The 26,790-nt window shown below is 41.5% G+C and overlaps 2 protein-coding genes across 6 annotated transcripts in view; one reads left to right on the top strand and one right to left on the bottom strand.

Moving 5' to 3' along the window:
• Nucleotides 1–22,174, bottom strand: part of INTS14 (integrator complex subunit 14) — a 32,425-nt gene extending 10,251 nt beyond the window's left edge. The window contains exons 1-9 of one of the 4 annotated variants that reach the window (XM_017851093.1): nucleotides 22,002–22,174; nucleotides 18,288–18,571; nucleotides 16,582–16,689; nucleotides 10,392–10,547; nucleotides 9,488–9,606; nucleotides 8,939–9,081; nucleotides 6,356–6,448; nucleotides 4,032–4,176; nucleotides 2,204–2,337 (exon numbers count right to left, since the gene is read on the bottom strand). In XM_017851093.1, the coding sequence (XP_017706582.1) occupies nucleotides 2,204–2,337; nucleotides 4,032–4,176; nucleotides 6,356–6,448; nucleotides 8,939–9,081; nucleotides 9,488–9,606; nucleotides 10,392–10,547; nucleotides 16,582–16,689; nucleotides 18,288–18,509 (1,120 nt within the window). In that variant the 5' untranslated portion in view covers nucleotides 18,510–18,571; nucleotides 22,002–22,174. Of the gene's footprint in view, nucleotides 1–2,203; nucleotides 2,338–4,031; nucleotides 4,177–6,355; nucleotides 6,449–8,938; nucleotides 9,082–9,487; nucleotides 9,607–10,391; nucleotides 10,548–16,581; nucleotides 16,690–18,287; nucleotides 18,572–21,710 lie in introns of all 4 variants that reach the window. The other 3 variants (XM_017851096.1, XM_017851095.1, XM_017851094.1) reach the window with 3 other exon arrangements.
• Nucleotides 22,175–22,768: 594 nt separating this feature from the next.
• Nucleotides 22,769–26,790, top strand: part of SLC24A1 (solute carrier family 24 member 1) — a 48,049-nt gene continuing 44,027 nt past the window's right edge. For both annotated transcript variants that reach the window (XM_017851091.1, XM_017851088.1), the window contains exon 1: nucleotides 22,769–23,479. The gene's annotated coding sequence lies outside the window, so the exon portion shown is untranslated. The remainder of the gene's footprint in view (nucleotides 23,480–26,790) is intronic.

Here is a 26,790-nt window from a genome sequence, read left to right as displayed (position 1 = left end):
TCCATATATGGGTGAGAACATGTGGTATTTATTCCAAATTTATTTTTGTACACAAAAACTCAAAATTTGTGAACCACTGCCCTGAGCGATCTCCCTCATTCCCACCATTTTAACTATTTGTGATAGCTTTACAACCTAAAATTTTATCTCCAACTCTGCCCTCTCTCCTCAACTTCAGACTTCTACAGAATTGTCTCTAGGCACCTCCACCTATATCTCATAGGCACAAACTCAACATAAACAAAATATGTTCTTCCCAAATTTACTCTTCTCTCTCTATTATCTATTTCAACTAATAGTACTACCTTTCACCCTGCAGCCCAGGTCAGAAACCTGGGATCATTTTTAACACTTCTCTCTCCTTTATTTTCAAATCCAAACGTATTGATCCTACTTCCTAAATATATTTTACCCCCAGTTATTACCATGGTCTGGCTCTCATCTTCACATTTCCAGGACTAACACAATAACTTTCAGCCACAGGTCCTTGCCTTTTCAAATCCACACTCCACAGAGATATCTTTCTAAACACAAATTTCTTATCTCTCACTTGGATTATGGCCATATTGTACAACTGCAGGGGGCACCAGCCCCTAAAATATAGTTTCCTAACTGGTATCCCCCCGTTCTCACTGTAGCCAGAAGGATCTGATCACACTACTCCTCTTCAGTGGCTTCCCAGTATCTGCAAGATAAATTCCTGGTTCTTCACATTTCAGACAAGGCCTGCTCCACTCTAGCTACTACCAATCTCCAATCTACCATCTGCCCCTCCCACACCCACTCTCACATTTTGTGCTGCAGTTCCTTTTCTTTCTGTAGGTGTTCTGTTTGCCCAGGATGCCCTTTCTTCCCTTCATTAGCTTAGCAAGTTCCTCCTTTTCTTCAAAACTCAACTAGGGTATTTCTCCTCTGTGAAGATTCTCCTGAGTCCTCTAGGCAGAGCTCATCATCATCTCCTACAGGCTAACTCTGATTTGTGCCAGTCTGTGATCATTCCACTTTCCACCAGACTTTGAACAACTCCAGCTAACTCTTTTATCCCCTAGGCCTGGCACGGAATAGGTTGCTTGGTAGATGTTCCTGAAATTGAAATGGGCCCAAATGAGTCAAAGATGACTCTACAGTTGGAACCTGAGTAGCTAGTGGCACAAATGTCTTAATCAAAAGGAGGAGGAAAATCAGAAGGAGGAATAGTTTGAGGAGAAAGGAGTGCGGGACAACAGGTCTGTAACAAACAGCTGAGCTTGAGACTGTGACAGAATATCCAGGTGGAGAGATCCAACTAGGAACTGGAAATACGATATGTAAATTCCAGGGAGAGATCAGGTGAGACTAGAGCTACAGGTTTGGGAAATGTGAAGTTATTACAGCTGATAAAATAACCAAGGGAGAAGAATAACCAAAGAGAAGAAGTCAAAGAACAACTTGTTGGAAACCATGAGGCAAGGGAAAGAAAAGACAAAACAAAGACAAAAAGAAAAGTCTGCCAAAGAAAAAGTCAAATAGGTACCAGAAGCAATGTCAGGAAAGCTACAGAAAAACAGTTTCAAGAAGGAAGGATTGGCCGGGCGCGGTGGCTCAAGCCTGTAATCCCAGCACTTTGGGAGGCTGAGACGGGTGGATCAGGAGGTCAGGAGATCGAGACCAACCTAGCTAACACGGCGAAACCCCGTCTCTACTAAAAAATACAAAAAACTAGCCGGGCGAGTTGGCGGGCGCCTGTAGTCCCAGCTACTCGGGAGGCTGAGGCAGGAGAATGGCGGGAACCCGGGAGGGGGGGGCTGCCAGGGGCGGGAATCGGCCCCGCACCCCCCCCCTGGGGACAGCGCGGGGCGCCCTCTCCAAAAAAAAAAAAGAAGGAAGGATTACATTATCTAGGAATGACAGGAAATTACTTGAGTTGAACTATAGACTATAGTACACCAAGAAAAAAAATTATGGAGATTAGCTTTTCACTCTAAGCCACTGAAGAGTTTATTTACTTAAAGCAATCTAAATGTTGATTTCTCCTGAGCTGTAAAATTCAGGAGTTCAAACATCAAACTCTCTTCAAGTTTTCCATGTACACATCCAGCATCATCTGAGACCATAGCATACTAGTAAGGGAGATGAGTCAGTTCCCTGACTGCACAGTCAGAGACACTGAGAACAGCAGAATGAAAACAAAGTCAAGATAAGTAAAATCTGATCTGGATTATACCTGAAATAGGACCCAATTGTGCCATTTTCCCTAGCCATGGGAGAGGTTCTGGACCAGGCTCAAAGAGAGACATCATGAGGTTTGATTTCTTCTTGCTGTCAGCTTGGGAGTAGAGCATTCCATGCCATTCAGGACTAGATGGAGAGAAGACGGAAGATCAGAAGAACATCAAGCCTGAGACTGTCAAGTTAAATAAGTCTAGCCTGTATTTTTCTCTTGAGAGACACAGGCTTCAGCTTTGAAATTAGGCACATTACTTTTACCAAAGCCAAATCCTAAACCTGAAAATGCATACTGCTCTCCCCTAGTATTTCCATTCTTCTGGAACATTTATTATTATTCAGGTAAAATTATGTGGATATGGAAATCAAAAGCAGTCTTGAAAGAGAAAAAAAAATCACAAAGGGTAGCAAGTAGCTGGAGAGGTGATGAGGAGGGGTAAAGACTGTGACCTATAGGTCCTGTCAGCTGCCTCACTAAGTCACTCACAGCAGCACCAAGAGAAGCCCTTCTACCACAGGGCACAAGGCCATCATCCTGTTCTGTAAGAAAGACTCTGTCCCCAGTTTCTCAAAGGGTCCCAAATGATTCTCATATTCAAACCAGTACAAGTAGCTTGGGTGCCAAGAAATATAGCAGACTAATACCTAGTAAGATCTGCATTCTTCTTTTTGAACCAGATAATTTTAACTGTAGCAGAAATGGAGCCATGCTTCCTTTGATTAATCCTAACCTCTTGATCTAAACCAGCCAACCCCAGGTAGTGGCCAGAATATGATCAGTGACCTCTTCTTTTCTAACAATATGTATTATAGAAAGGGAAATAGATGGTTTTGCAGATTTTGAGACTTCAGAAAATGTAAAAGCTAATGGGGTTTCCTCACAGGGAAGGAACACAGCAGAATGATTATGAGTAGGCTCTGGAGTCAGAATGCATGGGTAAGAATCATGGCTCTTTGATTACTAGCTGTGTGACCTTGGGCAAGTTCCACAACCTCTCTAAGCCTCAGTCTCCTCATCTATAAAATAGCGATAATGCTGATACCTCCCATATAGTGTTGTTATGAGGGATTAAACGTGCTAACATATGTAAAATACCTAGAGGAGTGCCTGGCACATAATAAAATGCTCAATGTTATCAGCATCTTTTTTTTGTTTAGTTCTATCCCCTCATTTTATAGATGAGGAGTCTGTGCATCTTGCCTAAGATCCTAAAGCAAGTTAGTAGCATTGTTATAACCAGAACCCAGGTATTCTAGATAGGATTAGAAATAGGAAAATTGAGAAAGGATATAAAATAAAAGCAACATAATTAAAAGGCTCACTCCACACTTCTTCTAGGGGATGATTAAAAGAGTAGTTTAGAAAGTAATAGCAGCTGGGCACTGTGGCTCAACACCCATAATCCCAGCATTTTGGGAGGCCAAGGTGGGAGGATCCTTGAGCCCAGGAGTTCAAGACCAGTCTGGGCAATACAGTGAGACCCCACTTTTATAAATTAAAAAAAAAAAAAAAAATTAGCCAGACACGGTGGTGCACACCTGGGTCCTGGCTACTTGGAAGGCGGAGATGGGAGGATTGCTTGAGCCTGGGAGGTTGAAGCTGCAGTGAGTCGTGATCATGCCACTGTACCCCTGGGGGACAGAGCAAGACCTTGACTCAAAAAAAAAAAAAAAAAAAGGAATGTAGTAGCAGGTGAGAAAGTGTGGCAGGAAAAGAAAAAAAGTGACAAGGACCTTTCTATTTCTTTCAGAAAAGTCTGCAAAATACTTCACTTTGTAAAATGATTTTCCCTTTCATTCAATCAAATGTAAACAAAGTCTCCTACCCTAATTGAACAATCGCTACCATTCCTTCCACTTTTAGGCTACCATGGAGCAGGACACAAAAGTTGGGTATTTTGCCTGCAATCTGATTAGCTGAATTTTCATCTTCATTGTCATCAGTGATGCCAGTACCCACCTCATCACCTTCTGTGAAAAAAAGAGATAACAGGTCAGACTGAAATTACCTACAAAAACCCCAAACCCCAATTTATACTCTTGGATGTTTCTAGCCTTTAAGGGATAGTGTAGAGTTCTAAGGGAATATTGTAACACAGGAAAAACTCATTCCAGTTTTCCAATGTCTACATAAAAGTCAGTTTCCACACATTATATGAATTCCATTTATATAAAACATCCAGAATAGGCACATTTATATACAGAGAAAGGATATTAGTGGTTATTTGGGGTAAGGGAAATGGGGGGAGGGGTCTGGGAGTCGATAAAGGGTACAGGGTTTCTTTTTGGGGTTATAAAAAAGTTCTCAAATTGATTGTGGTGATGGTTGCACAACTCTGCAAATATACTAAAACCCACAAACCACTTTAAATGGGTGAAGTATACGGTATGTGAATTATATCTCAGTAAAGCTGCTGCACACACAAAAATCCATTTTCCACAGTTCCACTAGGATGTTTAGTTAGATGCTATCTGGAAGCTTCAGGCACCCATTTAAACAGAATTAGATACAGAGATGTCAAGTATATTCATAACCAACAGGCTTAGGGCAGCACATGCATGTCAGTCCCTAAAGGTAAACAATGATTACTCTATAAGCTTCTTGACTGGATTCTCCAGGTTCTCTCACACTCTGCTGACAGATGACTTTTCCTACAATTAACTTCCCTCTGAAAATATCTATGTCTGTTCTGTTTTGTTCAAAGACTTTCTAATTCAACAGGAAGAATTTGCCTGGTTTAGCTAGACAATTCAACAGCCCTTACAACACGGCCCTATTCTGCCTTCCCATATTTTTCTTTTTCTTTTTTTCTGAGATGGAGTCTTGCTCTGTCGCTCAGGCTGGAGGGCAGTGGCGCGATCTTGGCTCACTGGAAACTCTTCCCATGGGTTCATGCCATTCTCCTGCCTCAGTCTCCTGAGTAGCTGGGACTACAGGTGCCTGCCACCAACCCCGGCTAATTTTTTTTTTTGTGTGTATTTTTAGTAGAGATGGGGTTTCACCGTGTTAGCCAGGATGGTCTCAATCTCCTGACCTCGTGATCCGCCCGCCTCAGCCTCCCAAAGTGCTGGGATTACAAGTGTGAGCCACCATGCCCAGCCGCCTTCCTCTATTTTTCTTTTCACTATTCTCCTACATAAATGGTTTATTTTGCTCAATTTCTTTTTTGGCCATTATACTGGCATGTAGAATTCCCCAGGGCCTTAGAAATAAGGGAAATCTGGCTGTTCTCTGAGAATAATAATTATCAACACAGTTGAATATATATCAAGATTATATTATACTTGATATATACTCACAGATATAATCTGTCTGTGAACATGTGATTGGTTATAGAATATCCAATACTCCAACTGAGATAACCTGGGCATAAATGGAATGTGGTCATTACTCAGTATGTGAAAACCTGACTACATACACTTCTTAGAGAAAGTTGATAAATATAAAGTGGATGGTCAGCCTAAAACAGAGAAAAAGATCATTTTAAGGGTAGAACTAGGATTTGAACCTGTAGCCAGACAGGGACCAGAGCTCCTGCTCTATACCCACCACAGCACAGTGCCACCCTTGATAAAGAGAATTTTAAAGAGCTAGAGTCTAGCATTCTCAAGAGAGATGTTGAATTTGGGGATATGACTTAATAGTTCCTACAGATATATGCTGCAGTAAGGAGGACTCACAAGGGCCTGCATTCACCCATTCGTTCAGCAATATTTACTGAGTATCTACTATGTGCTGAGCACTAGTACAACAAAGAACAGATGTGATTCTTCCCCGTATAAAGCTGTATTTGACTTGCACATTTATCAAGTGACCTTCTGATAACTACTTAAGCTTTCTCAGCATGTTACTACTAGGAAAGGCAGAGAGCCCTGGATGAGGGACTAAGCATTCTCATCTCTAAAAAGGATCTCCACTGTAAATTCACAAACCAACACACAGTAAATAGGTGTCAAAATGTTTCTACCATGTAAAGCAGAATTACTTTTCTGCTATATTAGGCAATATTCCATTTTCTAAAATCCAATTCTGTAACTATTTCTTTCCCCTAAATTCTGCAAAATGGGCTATCCCACTATCTAAGATTTAAGAATAACTTTAGTTAGTAAGATGCTTCAGACATATCACTGGAATAGGAAGAGAACTCACCTTTGTTAAGTGCTATAGGTAAGACCAGATGTCTGGACAGAACTGGGGGACTTGAAATATCAGCTATATCAATAAATCCCACTATTTCCAAATCTGAAATGAAGGAATCAACATAGAATTAATTCATTCTATGGAAAAGTACATTATTTTCCATGTATTAGATTTCACAAATGCACTGTTTAGGTTGGGGTTTCAAATATGATGACTGGGAAAGTTATTAGATTTCTCTATGCGGTCATCCAATAATTTGCATTTTAAGTTGCTCAGGAAATAATGATAACTGTCATTTATTTAATGAGTTTAAGTTATATGACAAAATCTGCTAAATTTTATTTTTATACGGTTAGGACCCCAGCCAAGGCAAAAACTGAAAGGCTAATCCCTATGTGTAGTCAGGGATGTTCAGGTCACCAGGGGGCATCATAGTCAAACACTTCCACAGCAACTACAATCAGCCTTTGAAGAATAAAGCTATTGTATTAAAAACATCTCTCTGAGAAAGAACTGTATTTTCTACAAAACTAGGGTAAGCAGTCTAAATATGACAATGATTTCCCTGCTTTATAGAAGCTGTAGTAAAGACCAAAAGTATTTGTTGAAAACCTAAAATAAATAAAAATAAATGTAACCAAAAGAACTTAAAATTTCCATTATATAATATAAAACTTAAAAAACAATACAAATTATAAAGAAGAAAAGTCACTCATTCATAATCAAAGGAAATCTCTATTAATATTTTATTGATGTGCTTTTCAGTCTTTCTTCTAGATTAATACCCATATTTTCAAAAGAATTTTTAAAAATCAGAATCATGGTGAACACCTCATATTTTTTTTTTTTTGAGATGGAGTTTTGCTCTTGTTGCCAAGGCTGGAGTACAATGGCGCAATCTCAGCTAACTGCAACCTCTGCCTCCCGAGTTCAAGTGATTATCCTGCCTCAGCCTCCCAAGTAGCTGGGATTACAGACATGTGCCACCATGCCTGGCTAATTTTGTATTTTTAGTAGAAACGGGGTTTCTCCATGTTGGTCAGGCTGGTCTCCTGACCTCAGGTGATCCGCCTACCTCGGCCTCCCAAAGTGCTGGGACTATAGGCGTGAGCCACTGCGCCTGGCCATACTTCTAATGTATTAGGAAGTGTGCTTCTCTGGAGATTTGCTGTCCTTACCTCCCTTAGCTGAGTAATAAATTCATTAGTATAAGCAGCTAGATATTTTTCATTTGAGTAGAAAAAGGTCTACTATATTTTAAAGTAGTTTAGCTGTAAGAAAGATCTCCCACTAAGAGTTTATATGGGAAGGAAAAGACCTATTCAAATTTACTCTTCGAAAAAAGATGGGAAGGAAGTGGAATCTAACTGTTATGAAGGCAACAAGACTTTTGGTACAGCTTAACATACTGCTGTCTAATCACAGTAGAAGAGATGGATGCCTTGCTTCTAGATAGCCAGAAGCTAAAGGCACAAAAAGCAAAAAGACTGTTCACAGTCCCTCACTCCAAAACTCCTTAAAAATCCATATACCTCAAACAATGAGCATTCACTGCACATTTAATTCTAATCATTTATTGACTGAACAATTATCTATTGGGCACCTACTAAGTGTCAGGCACTATGCTGGACATCAAGGCTGTAATGGTGACTGAAACACTGACAATATCCAACCCTAAAAGGTTTAACATGCACCTAATATTTAAGGAGTCCACCCACCAATTGGAGGCAAGTCTCCTCTCCACTGCTCCTTGCTATTTTTGACTCTTCACTTTGCCAGTCTCAGTTAAGCATAGTATTAGCAACACGAACCAGGTAAAAGCTGTGGTAACATCACTTTCTTTCAGTCATAATATAAGCAGCAGGACTAGAAGAGTACACTATATCGGATCTAAGAACTCCAAGACCATCTGGTTGATTCTCCCTACCTAGCCAATAAGAACTAGAGGAAGACTTCCCAGGGTCACATAGCAAGAGTCATACTGCAAAGTATAGAAGCTAGCCCTTCTTATATGACCTTAATTATGACACTAATTAAGTCCAATATCTCTATTAAGAATCATCTCAAAGATTTCAATGCTAGTGAATATGGCTATGATTTCCAACTCTAATAATTCGTGGTTATAATTATCTAGGATTGGAGATCAACTGATGACCTTACCATAAGAAACAATATTCTGCCACCCCTTAGGTAATGAATCTTCCAATCCAAAGTGCTGATGACAACAGCACCCTAGTACAGGTTGAGTATCCCCTATCTGAAAATCTGAAATCCAAAATGCTCCCCAATTCACAACTATTACACATGCATGAAGCTGACACGAAGCTCAAAGGAAATGCTCACTGGAGCACTTTGGATTTTCAGATTAAGGATGCTCAATCACTAAGTAAAATGCAAATATCCCAAAACCCAAAAAAATCTGAAATCTGAAGCACTTCTGGTCCCAAGCATTTTGGGTAAGGAATACTCAACCTGTATCACAATATATATTTCTTTTTAACCTTCTTAGACAGAGAAGAGAGTAAAAGTCACAAGTTAGAAGAAACTAAGGATAACAGAGAAACTAAGAAAGAAGTTTTTTTAAAAAGTTACCTGTGTTAATGACTTTAGGGATAGGATCAATTTCTTCATCTACAACAAAAGGTTCTGGCCTGGGGAAGACTTGCACATCAGCAGTTAGGTGGCCACACTTGAGAACAGCATGGAAAGGCGTATATGCCAGATCTATCAGTTTTCTAGAATATGAAAATTAATAGTTATAGGAAGAGTAATACGATACATATAAAGTTAATTTTTCAAGACGCAAGAGTTGTCTTCCTTTCAAGTTGGTTCCAAAACTAAGATCTGACCATCTGTAAAACAGAGCAAAATCTGACATTTTTGGTGAGGAAATTTCAATGCTGAAAAGCCCAAGAGCAAGTTAATTTGAAATTGCTGAGTCATTATAAGGAAGTCAGTATCTACAGGCAGTATAGATTTACTTTAAAAAGTCATTACTACCAATCACTTTATCTGAAAAATGTACAACTTGGGGAAAATGAAATGACACAGTTAGGAACAGTAAAACAGATAGTCTTTCTGGATGTCAAATTATAATACTGAATTGTAAAGAAGGCAAAAGAGCTCTAAGCATATACTCACCCAAACATAGACTGTACATTCTTCAAGCACAGGGGGCCATCAATAGTAAAAATCTGCCCTTCACCATTGTTTAAATCTATGAGACGTTCAAGGCATTCCAAGGAATCAGTGCTCTGGAGCTATAAAGCAAAACAGATGACCCTTAAAGTGGCTGGCACAAAATGCCAGATTATTATCAGCACACCAAGGTCAAAGCCATTACAATAACATAGGCAATAAATAACAGATGATTTTTTTAACAGCCAATGTGAGAAGAAAATAACTACAACAATTTTGACTCAAGGTTACCAAAGAGGAATGTTACGTAAAATGACACAGGTTGAGCTATTTCATTTAGGAGTAGTTTTGCAAAGATTCTCAGAGGTGACCACAGTTAGTATTTACACAGCATCTTTCCTCCAAAGTGTTTCTAACATCTTTTGGTGAGAACCATCATTATCTACATTTTACAGAGAGAAAAACTGAGGGGAAAAAAGGTTAAATCACTTTCCCAAATGAATGGGAAAACAAAGAATGTAAGTGTTTAATAAAACATATATCAGAATAATGTTACTTTACTCTTCTTTCAAAGTCAAAGCACACTACTGTCAACATTTCTGGTGGAATGGAGATAAGAATTCTTATATAAGGGAAATGAATAACGCCAAAAAGAACACCTTGACCCTTTATCCATCAGCAGGATGGATAACAACTCCAGCTATGTTTACCAGATGGGGCAACACTCTGAAATTTCAAAGAACATTTGAGACCCAGAATCTTTTCAAATAAAATGACCAGCCTCAGCTGAAACCAATGGAGTTCAATACTACAGTATATACAATATAGCACTAGTGGTATATACTGAAAAATAAACTAAGCTGTAAAATATGCCTAATCAAACTAAAAACTTAGTAAAAGGTATTACCTCCTCCAAATTCGCCATGCACATGATATATAACTTAGATGGGAAAGGAAAAGGTAGTGGAAACCTGTTGCTCTCACTTCGTTGATTTTGAGTAGCTAGGGAATGTCGTAGTGACCCTCTACCAATGCCAAGACAGCCGTCTGTCACCAGGACAACCTGTTTGTAAAAAGAGAGAGGAGGTTGTACATTAAATTACATATTTAAAGCAGTCCCATTTAGCAATGTCTTCACTGCTAGAGACGGGCACCAGGTCTGGGTACAGTTGCTCAAGCCTGTAATCCCAGTGCTTTGGGAGGTCAAGGCAGGAGGATTGCTTGGGCCAAGGAGTTCGAGACCAGCCTTGACAACATAAGGAGACCCCATCTCCACAAAAACTTAAAAAAAAATGAGCCAGGCGTGGTGGCATGTACCTGTGGTCCCAGCAAGTTGGGAGGCTGAGGTGGGAGGATCACTTGAGCCTGGGAGGTCAAGGCTGCAGTGAGCCGTGGTCACACCACTGTACTCCAGCCTATGCAAAGAGAGACTCTGTCTTTTTAAAACAAAACAAAACAAAAAAACAGGCCTGACATGGTGGCTCACGCCTGTAATCCCAGCACTTTGGGAAGCCAAGGCAGGCAGATAACTTGAGGCCAGGAGTTCAAGACCAGCCTAGGCAACATGGTGAAACCCTGTCTCTACAAAAAATAGAAAAATTAACTGGGCATGGTGGTGCATGCCTGCAGGCCCAGCTACTTGGGAGGCTGAGGTAGGAGGATCACTTGAGTCTGGGAAGTTGAGGCTACAGTGAGTATGCCACTGCAGTCCAGCCTGGGTGACAGAGTGAGACTCTGTTTTGAAAAACAAAACAAAACCTCAACCCGTACCCCCCGCCAAAAAAAAAAATCCAAAAAAGGGCATGAGAATATTTTGTGGGGTGCTAGAACCTCACTCTACATTATAGGATAAAGAATACTATGTCTTAGTTGTAGTAGTGGCTATACAGGTGTATACATTTGTCAAAACTCAGTGAACTGTGTACTTAAGATCAATGCATTTTACTCTACTTCATCTAATAAAATATTTTTTAAAAGCTTGCCTCTGAACACTTAAAAAAGGACAAAAACCTTCACAACCAATTCTTACTTAATTGTATTAAAACTAGAACCCCAACTCTTAGATAAGGAGTTGGTACCTAACATACCAATGTCAAATATGGAATGAAGATTCATTTCACATGTGCTCCTAGGAAGTACCAGCATAGTAGTCTGAACTTTGCCACTTTATTTTCAAAGATGACAAACTCTACGCCTGGTCAACTAAAATGACACCTGGTTAAAACATGTATTTATAAAGGCTATTTAACCAGAAATATACAAGATATTTAAAATGCATTCTTAATCAACCTGTAATTTGAAAAAAACAATAAAATATACCAACAATGGATAGTAACTGCAAAATCATTTTCCTTTTCTTCATTGCTTCAGAATGATCCTGTGGGGGACAGACTTCCCAGGAATCCCAGGAGAGGATTATTTTTGCTCTCCCTAGCCTAGTCCGGTAACCTGATGATAATAGGCAATTAAGGCAGTTTTTTTTTTTGGACACGGAGTCTCATTCTGTCACCCAGGCTAGAGTGCAGTGGTGTGATCTCGGCTCACTGCACCCTCTGCCTCCCAGGTTCAAGTGATTCTCCTGCCTCAGCCTCCCGAGCAGCTGGGACTACAGGCGTGTGCCACAACACCCACCTAATTTTTGTATTTTTAGTAGAGACAGAGTTTCACCATATTGGCCAGGATGGTCTCGAACTCCTGACCTTGTGATCTGTCTGCCTCGGCCTCCCAAAGTGCTGGGATTACAGGTGTGAGCCACCGCACCTGGCCCTTAAGGCAGTATTAAGTGGTGGCACTGTGTGAAATATCAAGATTGGCACTTACTGATAAAGCCCAAGAATGCTTAGTAGAGGTCCCCTGGAAGGATGTCATCTTTTGGCATGATAGTCAATTGACTACAAGGCAATTTCCTTTTCTAGGTACCAACAATTGCTATATAATGATTTACCTCCACCAGCTTTTTCAGATGCTATGGGATAATGAAATACTTCATGAATGTCAAAATGAAACAGACTTTACTAAATAACAAAGACACAGTACAGCTGTCTAAAACCTTGGTTAAGGCTGGGTGTGGTGGCTGACAGCTGTAATCCCAGCACTGTGGGAGGCTGAGGCCAGAGGATCACTTGAGGCCAGGAGTTCAAGACCAGCCTGACAAACATGGCAAAACCCTGTCTACTAAAATACAAAATTAGCCGGGTGTGGTAGTGCACTTCTGTAGGGCATGGTGGCACACTCCTGTAGTCCCAGCTATTCATCAGGTGGCTGAGGCATGAGAATCATTTAAGCCCGGAGGCAGAGGTTGCAGTGAGCTGAGATCACGCCACTGCACTCCAGCCTGGGTGACACAGCAAGACTGTGTTTCAAAAAAATAATAATAAAAAAGCAAATCTTGGCTAAAAATTCCACTTTGTTTTTTTTCCACTTTTTNTACCTCCACCAGCTTTTTCAGATGCTATGGGATAATGAAATACTTCATGAATGTCAAAATGAAACAGACTTTACTAAATAACAAAGACACAGTACAGCTGTCTAAAACCTTGGTTAAGGCTGGGTGTGGTGGCTGACAGCTGTAATCCCAGCACTGTGGGAGGCTGAGGCCAGAGGATCACTTGAGGCCAGGAGTTCGAGACCAGCCTGACAAACATGGCAAAACCCTGTCTACTAAAAATACAAAAATTAGCCGGGTGTGGTAGTGCACTTCTGTAGGGCATGGTGGCACACTCCTGTAGTCCCAGCTATTCATCAGGTGGCTGAGGCATGAGAATCATTTAAGCCCGGAGGCAGAGGTTGCAGTGAGCTGAGATCACGCCACTGCACTCCAGCCTGGGTGACACAGCAAGACTGTGTCTCAAAAAAAAAAAAAAAAAAAAAAAAAAAAAAAAAAAATTGTTTAAAAAACTCCTTTTTTTTTTTTTTCCCTTTTTTTTTTTTTTAGACAGAGTCTCGCTCTGTCGCCCAGGATGGAGTGCAGTGGCACGTTCTCAGCTCACTACAAACTCCGCCTCCCAGGTTAAGTGATTCTCCTACCTCAGCCTCCCAGGTAGCTAGGATTACAGGCAAACGCCACCATACCTCGCTAATTTTTGTATTTTTAGTAAAGACAGGGTTTCGCCATGTTGGTCAGGCTGGTCTTTCACTCCTGACCTCAGATGATCTGCCCACCTCAGCCTCCCAAAGTGTTGGGATTACAGGTGTGAGCCATTGCGCCTGGAAAAAAATTCCACATTTAACAAGTTTGTTACATAGTAACTGATTATAGAAACAATAACCAGTAACCACCACCTCTACTACAATGTTTTTTGTTTTTTTTGAGACAGAGTTTCTCTCTTGTTGCCCAGGCTGGAGTGCAATGGCAGGATCTCGGCTGACTGTTGCAACCTCTGCCTCCCCAGTTCAAGTGATTCTCCTGCCTTAACCTCCTGAGTAGCTGGGATTACAGGCATGTGCCACCACGCCTGGCTAATTTTTGTATTTCTACTAGAGACAGATTCAGGCTTGGCCCCTTGCCCTCAGGTTACATACAGTATATCTCAAATTCAGATTCTTCCTTTTTTTCAAAAGAAGAAAATCATAAAAGTCAAAAGTCTGCATGATGTACAAGGTCTGGTTCTTAAAATCTGAATTTCTCCTCTAAAACCAAAGAAGAAATAGCAAATGAAACTGTGCTACCTGCTAGCTTTCAGTTCAGAAGATACTGACAACAAAACTTCATTTATTCACTATAATGTTAGGAAATAACACATCCTATATGCATGGATTTACCAAAATCAATAATAAGCTATATTATTTATTTAGGCTGAGATGCCATAAAAAGTTTTTTTATTTCTGAAAAGAAATTGATCAAAAGGCATTTATTGACTTCTTTAGCAAGTATCCACTATATTCTATAAAACAGGGTGGTTTTCACAAGAAAAAAATGTTTGTGTTGTTTTCTAAAGGTGAATTTATTGGGATATAATTTACATGCAGTAAAATCACTCTTTTTAGTATACAGTTCTATGAGTTTTGACAGCTGCATTCAGTCGTGTAACCACCCCCACAAACAAGGTAAAGAACAGTTCCAGTACGTCCCAGATTCCCTCTTGCTTCTTTTGAGTCAATTCATACCTTTCCCTGACTCCCAGGCAACTACAATCTTATTTTATGTTTTTTTAAGACAGGACCTCACTATGTTGTCCAGGCTGGTCTTGAACTCCTGGGCTCAAGTTATCTTCCTACCTTAGCTTCACAAAGTACTAGGATTACAGGTGTAAGCCACCATGCCTGGCTACAGTCTTTTTTTTTTTATTAAAAAATAAATACAGCCGGGCACGATGGCTCAAGCCTGTAATCCCAGCATTTTGGGAGGCTGAGATGGGCGGATCACGAGGTCAGCAGATCGAGACCATCCTGGCTAACACGGTGGTCTCGTGTTACTAAAATACAAAAATACAAAAAACTAGCCGGGCGAGGTGGCGGGCGCCTGTAGTCCCAGCTACTCCGGAGGCTGAGGCAGGAGAATGGCGTAAACCCGGGCAGCGGAGCTTGCAGTGAGCTGAGATCCGGCCACTGCACTCCAGCCCGGGCGACAGAGCAAGACTCTGTCTCAAAAAAAAAAAGAAAAAAAGAAAAAAAATAAATACTAGTGATGCTACCAACACTACTGAGGAATCCTGTGTTTGACCCTATAATGAAAAGTCACACACCAGGGGCCAGCAAACCATGGCCCATAGGCTAAATCTGGCCCACTGTTTTTGTAAATAATGTTTTATTTAAACACAGCCCTGCCCATTCATTTACTTATTATCTATGGCTCCTTTTATGCTATAATAGCAGAGCTGAGTAGTTGCCACACACACTTACGAAGCCTAAAATACAAAAAAAGCTTGCGGACTCCTGTTGTAGACTATTATGATACTTCTTTTAGCAATGTTTCTTTTTCCTTCAAAATACGCTACTACTTTTCAAAAGTATCTGTATAGAGCAAATTTCCAGTTATCTTTTTCTGCTACTACTCTGCTCTGATTTGATGCTAATGTGGCCTACTGTGGAGTCTAAGTAAAGAGCAAAAGATTTTATGTTTGTTTGTTTGTTTGTTTTTGCCACAGTCTCGCTCTGTCGCTAGGCTGGAGTGCAGTGGTGCAACCTCGGCTGACTGCAACCTCCGCCTCCTAGGTTCAAGCGATTCTCCTGCCTCAGCCTCCAGAGTAGCTGGGACTACAGGTGCACGCCGCCATGCCCAGCTAATTTTGTATTTTAGTAGAGATGGGGGTTTCACCATGTTGGCCAGGATGGTCTCGATCTCTTGAGCTGGTGATCCATCCGCCTCGGCCTCCCAAAGTGCTGGGATTACAGGCATGAGCAACCGCGCCTGGCCAGATGTTATGTTTTATACTCCTCACTTTTAAGACAACTCAATTGAGAAGATTAAAGCTGGGCATAGTGGCTCACCCCTGTAATCCTGTAATCCTAGCACTTTGGGAGATGAGGTGGGTGGATCACCTGAGCCCAGGAGTTTGAGACCAGCCTGGGCAACATGGCAAAACCCGGTCTCTACAAAAAAATGTAAAAAATTAGCCAGGTGTGGTAGCATTTGCCTGTAGTCTCAGCTACTCAGGAGGCTGAAGTGGGAGAATCACCTAAGCCTGGGTGGTTGAAGCTCCAGTGAGCCATGATAGCTCCACTGCACTCTAGTCTGGGCAACAAAGTGAGACCCTGTGTCCAAAAAGAAGAAAAAAAAAGTCCGCTGAATAACTGCATTGAGATAATGAAGACAAGCTATATTATACCGATGTTTACAATTTTATCACTCGAAATCATAATGACCCCTTCCAAGGAGTGTAGTTCAAAAATTCCACTGTGAGTCCTTTGTATTTCATATCACATTACTAGTTTGCAATAAGTCAATTTACTAGGAGGATGCTTTCCTTAAGGCATAATTTTGCTGCTTTCTGAACGCATTAGTGTTGATTTAGTACCTTCACTTAAGAAGAGACCAATAGAGTAAAACGTAGTCTGTAGAAATTACAATGCATGTTGTGTCAGAGCCTGAAGAAAATCGAAGCACCTTAGTGGTTAATGTTGTTAACTTAGGGCAATGAAAAAGAATTGATCATTACCTGGCAAGGAATTGCACCACCCCATTCTTGCTGAACGATATTGCAAACACCAACTAATGCAGACTCCAAGCAGGTTTTGTCATAATCATCCATATTACTTAGTGCTTCCTTATTGAATAAAAGATAAAATTGCTAGTTACTCTTTAGTTTTAATTAGTTATTAGAAAACAACATAAATTGTTCAAAGTATGAATGTTACACAGGGGACACTGATGTATCTGAGAGCACCAAAGCACAGCCTCTTAAAGAAAAATGCTAGAAAAGACTTCTTCAACTATTAAAGACAGTGAAAAGAATTCCATTTATTCTATCCTCTTATCAGGTAAGAATGAACAGTCCACCAAGTTTACATCTTTATAAGCAGACCTTGAAAGAAAAAATTAAAAGGAACTTTTAAACACATCACAAAAATAATAACAAAATCTACTGAATATTAACTATGTTCTAAGTAACATCCTAGGCACTTTTATGCATTTAGCTATCACAATAAAACTATAAGGTACAGATTATTAACCCTATCTTTAAATGAAGTAATTAAAGTATAGAAAGATTAAATAACTTTCCCAGGTCTCATGACTAAAGGTGGCAGAACCTGGATTTGTAAGTATGTAGTCTGACTTCAGGGTTCCTGGTCTAAAACATTACGTCTCACTCCTTATATAGCAATTCTCTAAATTTCAGAACTGCAGAACATCAGAAATCCTTAGTTTATTCACCTGTAAGAAAGTCAGCATATATACCAAAAGTTTAATATCCTTTTACAGAAAAAAAATTAAAAAATTTTTTTTAAGTCAGTGTAATTTTAAAAAAAAGCTTTTAAGTCACTTAAAAAATCTGAGATAATAAAAGGAATTATTTAACAAAATTTTGTTACTTGTATTAAAAAATTCAAACTGTATTGATCCTGGATTTCAAAACCACCTAACAATTGTTAAACTGTTCAGTTTAATTCCATAAACACTTCTTTTTTGTTTTTCCCCTTCTTTTTATTAAAAATAGAGATGGGATCTTGCCATATTGCCCAAGCTGGTCTCAAACTCCTGGGCTCAAGTGATCCTCTCGCCTTGGCCTCCCAAAGTGCTGGGATTACAGGCGTGAGCCACCACACCTGGCCCATAGACACTTCTTGACTGCTCATCATGGGTAAGACACTGTGTTAGGCACTGCTGGAAATACTATCATTTAGAGATGTTGTCAGAAAGTAAATTCTGAAATAACACAGAAAACACCTTTGAAAGGTAGTATCTACCAATTAAGATTTAAAAATTTTAATTGGTATCAAAATCAAAGCTATTTGTTGGAAAGGAAATATCATTTTGAATTACTCTAGAACAAGAAAGGACTAATTTTTCATTTCCTCAAATTTTATGGGCGAGTAGAAAAAAATTAAGTGTTGAGCCTAAAGACCCTAAATTTTAGGGAATGGAGCACTACATCCTGAGATACTCACTTTTCCACAGAGAATTCCAGAAAACCAAGAGAGGAAAATAAGGGAAAAACTCACAGCTCTAACTCATAGCTGTACCAAAGAAACAGCAGGCATTAAGACCTACTGGTTGTGAATTCTTGTTGTTTAGCTACACATATTAAGTATTAACAGACTTACTAAATAATGCCAAAGTTCTAAATGTTCAATGCATTATAACACAGTTTTCCTCCCAATAAATTTAGGCCCTGTACATACAATAACTTACTACTTTTTGTACCTGTAGGGTATTATAATCTCTTGTGAAGGGGACCATCAACTCCCAAAGTGATGAGAAAACCACGAGTGCTGTAAATTCAAGCTTGTAATTTGTGGCCATGTGCTCAAACAGCATCGTTAAACCATGGGCTGCTAGGTGCTTACGCTGGTATTCTTCGGACCCCTCAATAGACACAGGTCGGGTCATGGAAAGGGATACATCCATTACCACCACTGTCGGCATGATGAAAATGATCCCAGTGTTGCCAATCAGAATGTAAACAGACAGCTATAAACAGAGAAATGCTGTAGAAAATAAATAAGGTCTTACATGTCACGGAGAGAAAAGAATATTTTTCACCATAACTTTCATTTCCCAGAAATTAGCAGAGGCAAACACCATTTAAGTTGAGGTGAGGAATAATCCCTAGAGAACTCAGTGAGAGGGAAGTGAGCAGCTTAGTTCATTGTAAGGACCACTCTTAGAATCACCCATAAATCAAGGACTATCTAAATATATCTACCGGAAAAAAAAAAAAAAAAAAGCCCTGCTAACTTCAGGTAGCCCTTGACTTTCACACATTTGACTTTTACGCAACTTAATAAACTCCTACATCTCCTCTCTAACACTTAATTTACTGTAGAACATTTCTAATTGTCATATGGTGTTGCTATCTGACAATCAACCATTGTTTTTTGGCACCGTCACAACCTTTTTGCAGTATTAGTGCATGTGTTTAATTATTTTGTTGGTTGGTGCTCTTGTTTTAGTAAAATGAATGCCAAATATAAAAATGAAAGGACTAGTAAAGTCATAAACCAAATTAGACAAATTGGAAATCATTAAGCATAACAAAAGTAATAAACTGCTAGCCTCAGTAGTACTCATTGTACATCAACCGGCCAATGGTGCTTCAACTGTGAAGGAAAAGAACAAAATTAAAGAATATTTAAGGCCAGACACAGTGGCTCATGCCTGTAATCCCAGCACTTTGGGAGGCCCAGGTGGGCGGATGTCTCGAGGTCAGGAGTTTGAGACCAGCCTGGCCAATATGGTGAAACCCTGTCTCTACTAAAAATACAAAAATCAGCTGAGCGTGCTGGCTACTTGGGAGGCTGAGGCACAAGAATCGCTTGAACACAAGAGGCGGAAGTTGTAGTAAGCTGAGATCGTGCCACTGCACTCCAGCCTGGGTGACAGAGCAAGGCTCCATCTCAAGAAAAAAAAAAAAAGAAAAGAAAGTTATAAAGCTGGAATTATCTCACGAAATTGTGTAGAAAAAAGTCAAAATGTAGAAATGGAGTTATTCAAAATTATGGATTGAGAATTAGCATAAAACATTTTGGTGCTCAAAAATAAAATAGTTTACAGATACACAGACCTGCTCATGGGAATACAGCTTGCTGCTACTCTATTATTAAACAACCTGTAGTCTACTGACATGATGAAATATCATAAAACTATAAATGAATGACATATGTACTATAGATATCAAAAATAATTATAGAAAGCATTAGTAACTGAGAAAAGCAGGCCCCAGAACTGTATTATACACTGCTTACAACTTCATAAAAATCATAATGCATACATACAATTAGAGAGATTAGGTGGATATAAACAGTTAGAAATTTAATGTTCACAACTTTCTTTTTTGGGATTCACTTCAAAACATTTAACAGTAGCCAGACTGCTTGTTTAAGGATAGTGCCCAGCTGCAAATGTGTCATATTCTAAAATTCCATTTTTTTTTTATGAGATGGAGTCTTGCTGTGTTGCCCAGGCTGGAGTGCAGTGGCGTGATCTCTGCTCACTGCAAGCACCGCCTCCTGGGTTCACGCCATTCTCCTGCCTCAGCCTCCCGAGTAGCTGTGACTACAGGTGTGTGTCACCATACCCGGCTAATTTTTGTATTTTTAGTAGAGACAGGGTTTCACCACACTGGCCAGGCTGGTCTCAAACTCCTGACCTTGTGATCCACCCACCTCTGCCTCCCAAAGTGCTGGGATTATAGGCCTGAGCCATCGTGCCGGGCCAAAATTCCATTTGTAAGCAGGCTGTTTTGAACTCAGAATACACTGGTTTATGGAAACAATGTTGACAACTCAGGTTGTAATCATAGGCGTAAAAGAAGAAACTGAAAGTTCCTGAAGGATGGTTCAATCAAGCAGTACAGGCCTGACTAAAAAAAAAAAAAAAAAAGTGAGGTCCTGCACAATACTGGTTCAACTACACCATAACATATGCTCACTAAGGGCAAGGACCATGCCAGATTTTGCCCACGATGTCTCCTCAAAACTTATCACAGTAACTGGCACATAGTAGGTGCCCAACAATTTGATAATAACTAATGAACTACCCCTAAATCACAAGATATACCATATATTATTTAGCAAAATACATTATAAATGTTAACTCTGGACACCAGAAACGCATTTCCTCTTCTCATTCAAGCAGAGATATGGGGGACTCCCTCGCCTCTGCCCAGCTCCTGTGGTAGTCCCATTCATGCAGGGACACCTTTTTACAAGTTGAGGATCATGAGGAGTACTGCCCTCACCTCTTAGGAGAATGGGAGGAAACAGTTTACACAGACTTAGATCAAATACAAAAAAGCACTTTCAGCCCGTGAAATCTGCTGTTGACAGATGACAGTTGGCAGTCTTGCCTTCTCTGAAGACACCTCTGGAGCTGGCTCTTTCTCCAACTGATGCAATTGTGTCTACTCCCAAATGCACCTCCTTAACAGTTACAAAGTGGTGGGAAATCAATTTAGTACTCAGGTTGGAGTAAAGGAGGGAACTGAAAATTCCTGAAGGATAGTTCATTCAAGCAGTCTAGGCCTGATTAAACAAAAAAACAAAAAGGCCAGGCACGCCTGTAATCCCCGCACTTTGGGAGGCCGAGACTGGCAGATCACCTGAGGTCAGGAGTTCGAGACCAGTCTGACCAATATGGTGAAACCCCATCTCTACTAAAAATACAAAAATTAGACAGACGTGGTGGCGTGCACCTGTAGTTCCAGTTACCTGGGAGGCTGAGACAGGAGAATTGCTTGAACCTGGGAGGCAGAGGTTGCAGGGAGCCTAGATCGCGCCACTGCTCTCCAGCCTGGGCGACAGAGCGAGACTCCGCCTCAGAAAAAAAAAAAAAAGAAAAAAAAAATTCCCTGCCAATCACACTCTAGCAATTTTGTGAGAACAACACTATGTATTCCTTACTTGTGTGGATTCTGAGCCCCAAGTCTCCCACCGCCACCCACTTCCCATGTGTACTGTTCAAACAACTAGGACTCTTCTTTCTCAAGAACGGCCTGAGAAACAGGCCCTAGCCACCTATTTGGCCTTTAATACCAATTGTCCATCAGCTATAATTCCCCAGTTCTCAGATACAACTTCATCTCTAAAAGTCCAGACTGAAAATCGCATCTGGGAGATGTATTTTTACCTTAAAAATCAGTCAAGAAAATGTGAGATCTGGAAGTCTCTCACGGAAAGTGGGGGCAGAGCGGGGCTAAGCAGAGGGCGAAATCGTGCAGTTTACGCGGAGCTGGGGACCCCGAGCCTGAGACAGAGGGGAGGCCGGGAGCAGTGCCCCGGAACTGGCGCCTCCGGGACGGCCGCCAGGGTGGCGGGAAGGCCAAGCGCAGGCCCTGGGTTGTTCTTCACCCCTATCCCCTTCACCTGTAACCCCAATAAGCAACGAAAGGCAGCAATGGGCCCTCGGCCTCCCACTCACCCCGTGCCCATCGCCGGACACAGTCCGTCGCCATAAACTTTCCGCCCGCGCGCCACAGCCGGAACTATAGGGCCGCGCGACAGAAGGGAACCCGGCGCCGACACTCAGCACTAGGCGGGGCGGTCCTTGGCGAGCTTCAGGGTCGCTCGGGCAGGGTTCTGGCTCAGCCCGGAAGGACGCTAGGGGGCGCGACCTCTCCTCGCGAGGGCCAATCCGCGGCCACCCCTCTCCTCGCACAAATCCCCAATTTCTCTGAGCCTTGGCTGGATCGGGGCTTCTCGCCCTGTCTCTCTGCATTGCCCTGTATCTCTCCCCATTCTGGGTTTTTTTTCTCCCCCTCCTGCCCCACTGACCCATGGGCCTCACCTGGCCCTGTGACTCTGACCGCTTCACACTTTTGTCCCCTCACTTCCCTGGGCCCTGTCGGTGCACGAGCCCAACCCTTCCTGCTGTTTTCCTCGTCACTCTTCAGCCCCCGCTCTCATATCCTCTGAACCGGTTGACAGAATCCTCTTCCTATTCTTTTTAAACTACAATTCCTGAACTACAATTCCTGGCCGGGCGCGGTGGTTCAGGACTGTAATCCCAGCACTTTGGGAGGCCAAGGTGGGCGGATCACTTCAGGCCAGGAGTTTGAGACCAGACTGGGCTTTGGTGAAAACCCGCTCTCTACTAAAATACAAAAATTAGCCGGGCATGGTGGAGGGCGCCTGTAATCCCAGCTACTTGGGAGGCTAAGACACGAGAATTTCGGGGAAAAAAAAAAACCCAAAACTGTAATTCCTGGCTGAGGTATGCTTTGTATATCCTTCTTAGCTGACGTGAGCCCAATTTACCTCAAGACTTGGCCCCTTGGTCTCCTCAGCCCAAATGCTCACTTTATTCCCCCATCCCCTCTTTGAGGGGCCTTCGTTCCCCTCACCCTGGACAAGGCTTGCATGCTCAGATTTCCCTGTAAAGCAACATGGCTTCTTACCTGCCACTCTGGCCGCCTGGTGTCTCCATTGTAGCCTGTGCCTCAGTGAAGTCCTTAAGAGGGCAAGAGGTGACTTTCTTTCTAACCATATAGGTAGCCAGGGAATCCCAGCTAGAGATAGGCTTAGATGGATGCCAGCAGGCCCCTGAGTAGTTATGGTTCAAAGAACAATGTGGAACCACATAGGTTACAGAGTACAGAAAGGCCTCTAGAAGGCCGCAGGCATTTGCCTTTTTCTTTTAGCTGATGGGCTGGGGTGATGGGACAAGGAAGGAGGATGCTTTGAACTGAACAGACGAGTCTATCTGACTTCTCACAGCTTGTTCTGTGGGGGAGTGTCGGTCCAGTTGCTTGTAGTTTTTTCCTGTCCCTGGGAATATCCCTGCCAGCACTGGGGCCCAGGGCCCTGCAGACTGCCCTATGCTTCAAAACTTCTTTCCCCAACCTGGCTCATCTCACCATGTCAAGACCTAGTTATGCCTGAGCAGGCATTGGGCTCCAGGTAAGTAAGGCTGCAGCCTGATAACTTAGTCATAATTTCTAATCTTTCCCTATTGGGAGGGATGTGGCCAAGAATGTGTGGATAAGCAAGTGTCTGGTTACCCCTAATGTGACAATGACTTAGCCACAGGGTTACTGTCCTCCTGGTAATTCTGGCTCAGTTGCAAGGTCTGATTCATTACCTTACCCAACCCTAAAGCTTAAGTTAGTTCGCTGATGGATGATCAAATCTTGTGACCTAGTTCTTCTGAATAACAGGCTTTGGAAGACTTGGAAAGCAAAAAATCAATATATTAAATTGATGATAAAAGACACAACTGCCAGGAGGACTGTGTTACTTAGGGCAACTAGTTTGTTTGTTTTTCCTTCTTGGTGGAATCCCATTACAAATCAGAAGGTTGTTCAGCGACTATAACATCAGAGAACATCAGCACAAAGGTTAGAAGGTCTTAAAGGAGGTGTCTTTCAAGCCATAGCTGACTGATGAATTTCTTTTCCCCACTCAAGCAACCCTCAGCATTTGCATGTTTCCACACACACATTAAAGGAAATCAATAAATAGTTTCCTTTGCATAATCTCTCATTCCCTTTATTTTTTCCTGGCTTGAAACGGTGGACTGCTGTCCCAAAGGCTTTGAAAGGCAGTGTTTGATCCCCACTCTGACAGAGTAAAGGTTAATGACAGAAAAACCATGGCTCTCACAGGGGCCAGGTACTGGGGAACTCAAAGGGAAGTCTAGATATCTAAATCTCCTAGAGCACGTGTTGAAAATGCAGATTCCCAGGCCTTGCCAAGTGAAATGGAAATGGAATTTCATGACTTGGTGCTTGAGAATCTTGTTAAGTTCCCAGGGTGATTTGTGTGAGTGTGTGTGTGTGGTGACAGGGTCTCTGTCACCCAGGCTGGAGCACAGTGGCATAGTCATGACTTATTGCAGCCTTGACTTCCTGAGTTTAAGCAATCCCCCCAACCTCAACCTCCCAAGTAGGTGGGACTACAGGCACGTGCCACCATGCCTGGCTAAGTTTTAAATTTTTTGTAGAGATGGGGGTCTCACTATGTTGCCCAGCGTGGTCTTGAACTCCTGAGTTCAAACGATCCTCCCTCCTTGGCCTCCCAAAGTGCCAGGATTACAGGCATGAGCCACCTCATTTGGCCCCAAGATGATTATTCATCTACAGAGATAAGGGGTAGGGAATGAGTAAGTGAAGAAAAGGCTGAGGGGTGGGGGAGGGGAAAGCATTTTCCATTCTTCCCTCTCTTCTCACACACCCATGATGTCCTTTGCCCTGCATTTCCCTTCCTGCCCCTCTATTCTGGAGACTGTTCACTCCCAAATCATACTTCTAAGCTCCAGCCTCTTCCTCTCATCATTCCCCCCTCCCTATTTCACTGTTTTCACCAAAGCAGAAGTCAAAAAATATCATAAATATGACCCTTCTCTCTTCTGAAAAAAAAAATTTATTATGGAAATTTTCAAACATAGACAAAGATAGGGAGATTAGGATAATAAATCCCTGTGTTCCCTTCACCCAGTTTCTGCTGTCAATGCAATCCTCATCTCGTTTCATGTACACCCCTACTGACTTCTCCCCACATATTATTTTGATGCACATCCCAGATAGCATAACATTTTATTCATGAATGTTTCCTTATGTATCTTTAAAAAAGAACTTAAAAATATATAATTACAATACCATAATCAAATTTAACATAATTACCAATAAATTCCTAAGATCATCAAATACCTAATCAGCTTTCAAATATTCAGTTGTGTCATAAATATCATAAATTTTACTTTTTTACACTTTGGTTATTTGAATCAGGATCCAAGTAAGATCCAGATATTGAAATCCGTTGCTATATCTCAGAAGTCTCTTTTAATCCATAGGTTTCTCCCTCTTTTCCTTTGAAATGTATTTGGAAAACTGTGCTCCTCCTCCTTTTAAAATTGCTCTCAATCCTCTTTCAGTTTTTTCCGGAGCATTTGAGAAAACCACAAAGCTTCTCTCTATTTTAATAATGAAAAGACTCACTGAACAAAGAAAAGCTTTTACACATTTCCAATTCCAATTAACTTTGCCTCTGCTCTGAAAATAGGGTGAGCTTTATCCACCGCTGGATCCCCCAGGGTCTGGCATGTGATGGTGGATGTGCATTTGTGGAAAGAAGATAGGAGGGGAGTAAGAGAGGTTACTGGGAAAAAAAAAAAAAAGTCAAAGGGGAAAGCAGAGAAAACTTGGTAGATACTACATTTCTCTAAGAAAGTAGAAAGGAACTTCTTTATTCCATACACTCTTTCCTTTGAAAAGTGCTATAAAGGCCTAGTGTAGTGGCTCCCAGCACTTTGGGAGGTGGAGGCAGGAGAATCGCTTGAGCCCAGCTGTTTGAGACTAGCCTGGGCAACATAGCAAGACCTTGCCTCTACAAAAATTAAAATTAACCAGGTGTGGTGGTGTGCACCTGTAATCCTAGCTACTCAGGAGGCTGAGGCAGGAGGATTGTTTGAGCTCAAGAGTTCAAGGCTGCAGTGAGCTATGATTGTGCCATTGCACTCTAGCCAGGACAAGATCTTATCTCTAAAAACAAACAAACAAAATGCTATCAAGTCTAAATTTTTAAAGGCCCCTCATATCTGGGCCCTGATCTATCTTGCCAGGCTCACCACTCACCCTCTTAAAAGCTTGGTGGCATCTTTCAATGAAAAAGAAGATAAAGCCAAATAAAACTAGTTTTTAAAAAATTATAAAAGGTAATTTGTAAGGCTGGGAGGCCGGGCATGGTGTCTCACACCTGTAATCCCAGCACTTTGGGAGGCTGAGGTGGGTAGATCACTTGAGGTCAGGTGTTTGAGACAAGCCTGACCAACATGGTGTAACCCTGTCTCTACTACAAATACAATAATTAGCCAGCTGTCGTGGTGGGCACCTGTAGTCAGCTGCTCCAAAGGCTGAGGCATGAGAATCACCTGAACCCGGGAGGTGGAGGTTGCAGTGAACTAAGATCGCGCCGCTGCACTCCAGCCTGGGCAACAGAGCAAGACCCTGTCTCAAAAAAAAAAAAAAATTAATTTGTGTCTATGGAGAAAAATTCAAAGTTAATTTAATTTTATTTTTTTATCATACTTTAAGTTCTAGGGTACATGTGCACAAAGTGCAGGTTTGATACATAGGTATATATGTGCCACGTTGGTTTGCTGCACCCATCAACTCATCATTTACATTAGTTATTTCTCCTAATGCTATCCCTCCCCCATTTCCCCACCCCCAACAGGCCCCAGTGTGTGATGTTCCCTGCCCTGTGTCCAAGTG

Source organism: Rhinopithecus bieti, unplaced genomic scaffold, assembly GCF_001698545.2.
Source record: "Rhinopithecus bieti isolate Rb0 unplaced genomic scaffold, ASM169854v2 scaffold_31548, whole genome shotgun sequence".
Lineage (NCBI taxonomy): Eukaryota > Metazoa > Chordata > Mammalia > Primates > Cercopithecidae > Rhinopithecus > Rhinopithecus bieti.
The sequence above is the reverse complement of the archived record's forward strand: the minus strand, read 5'-3'. Positions and strand labels throughout refer to the sequence as shown.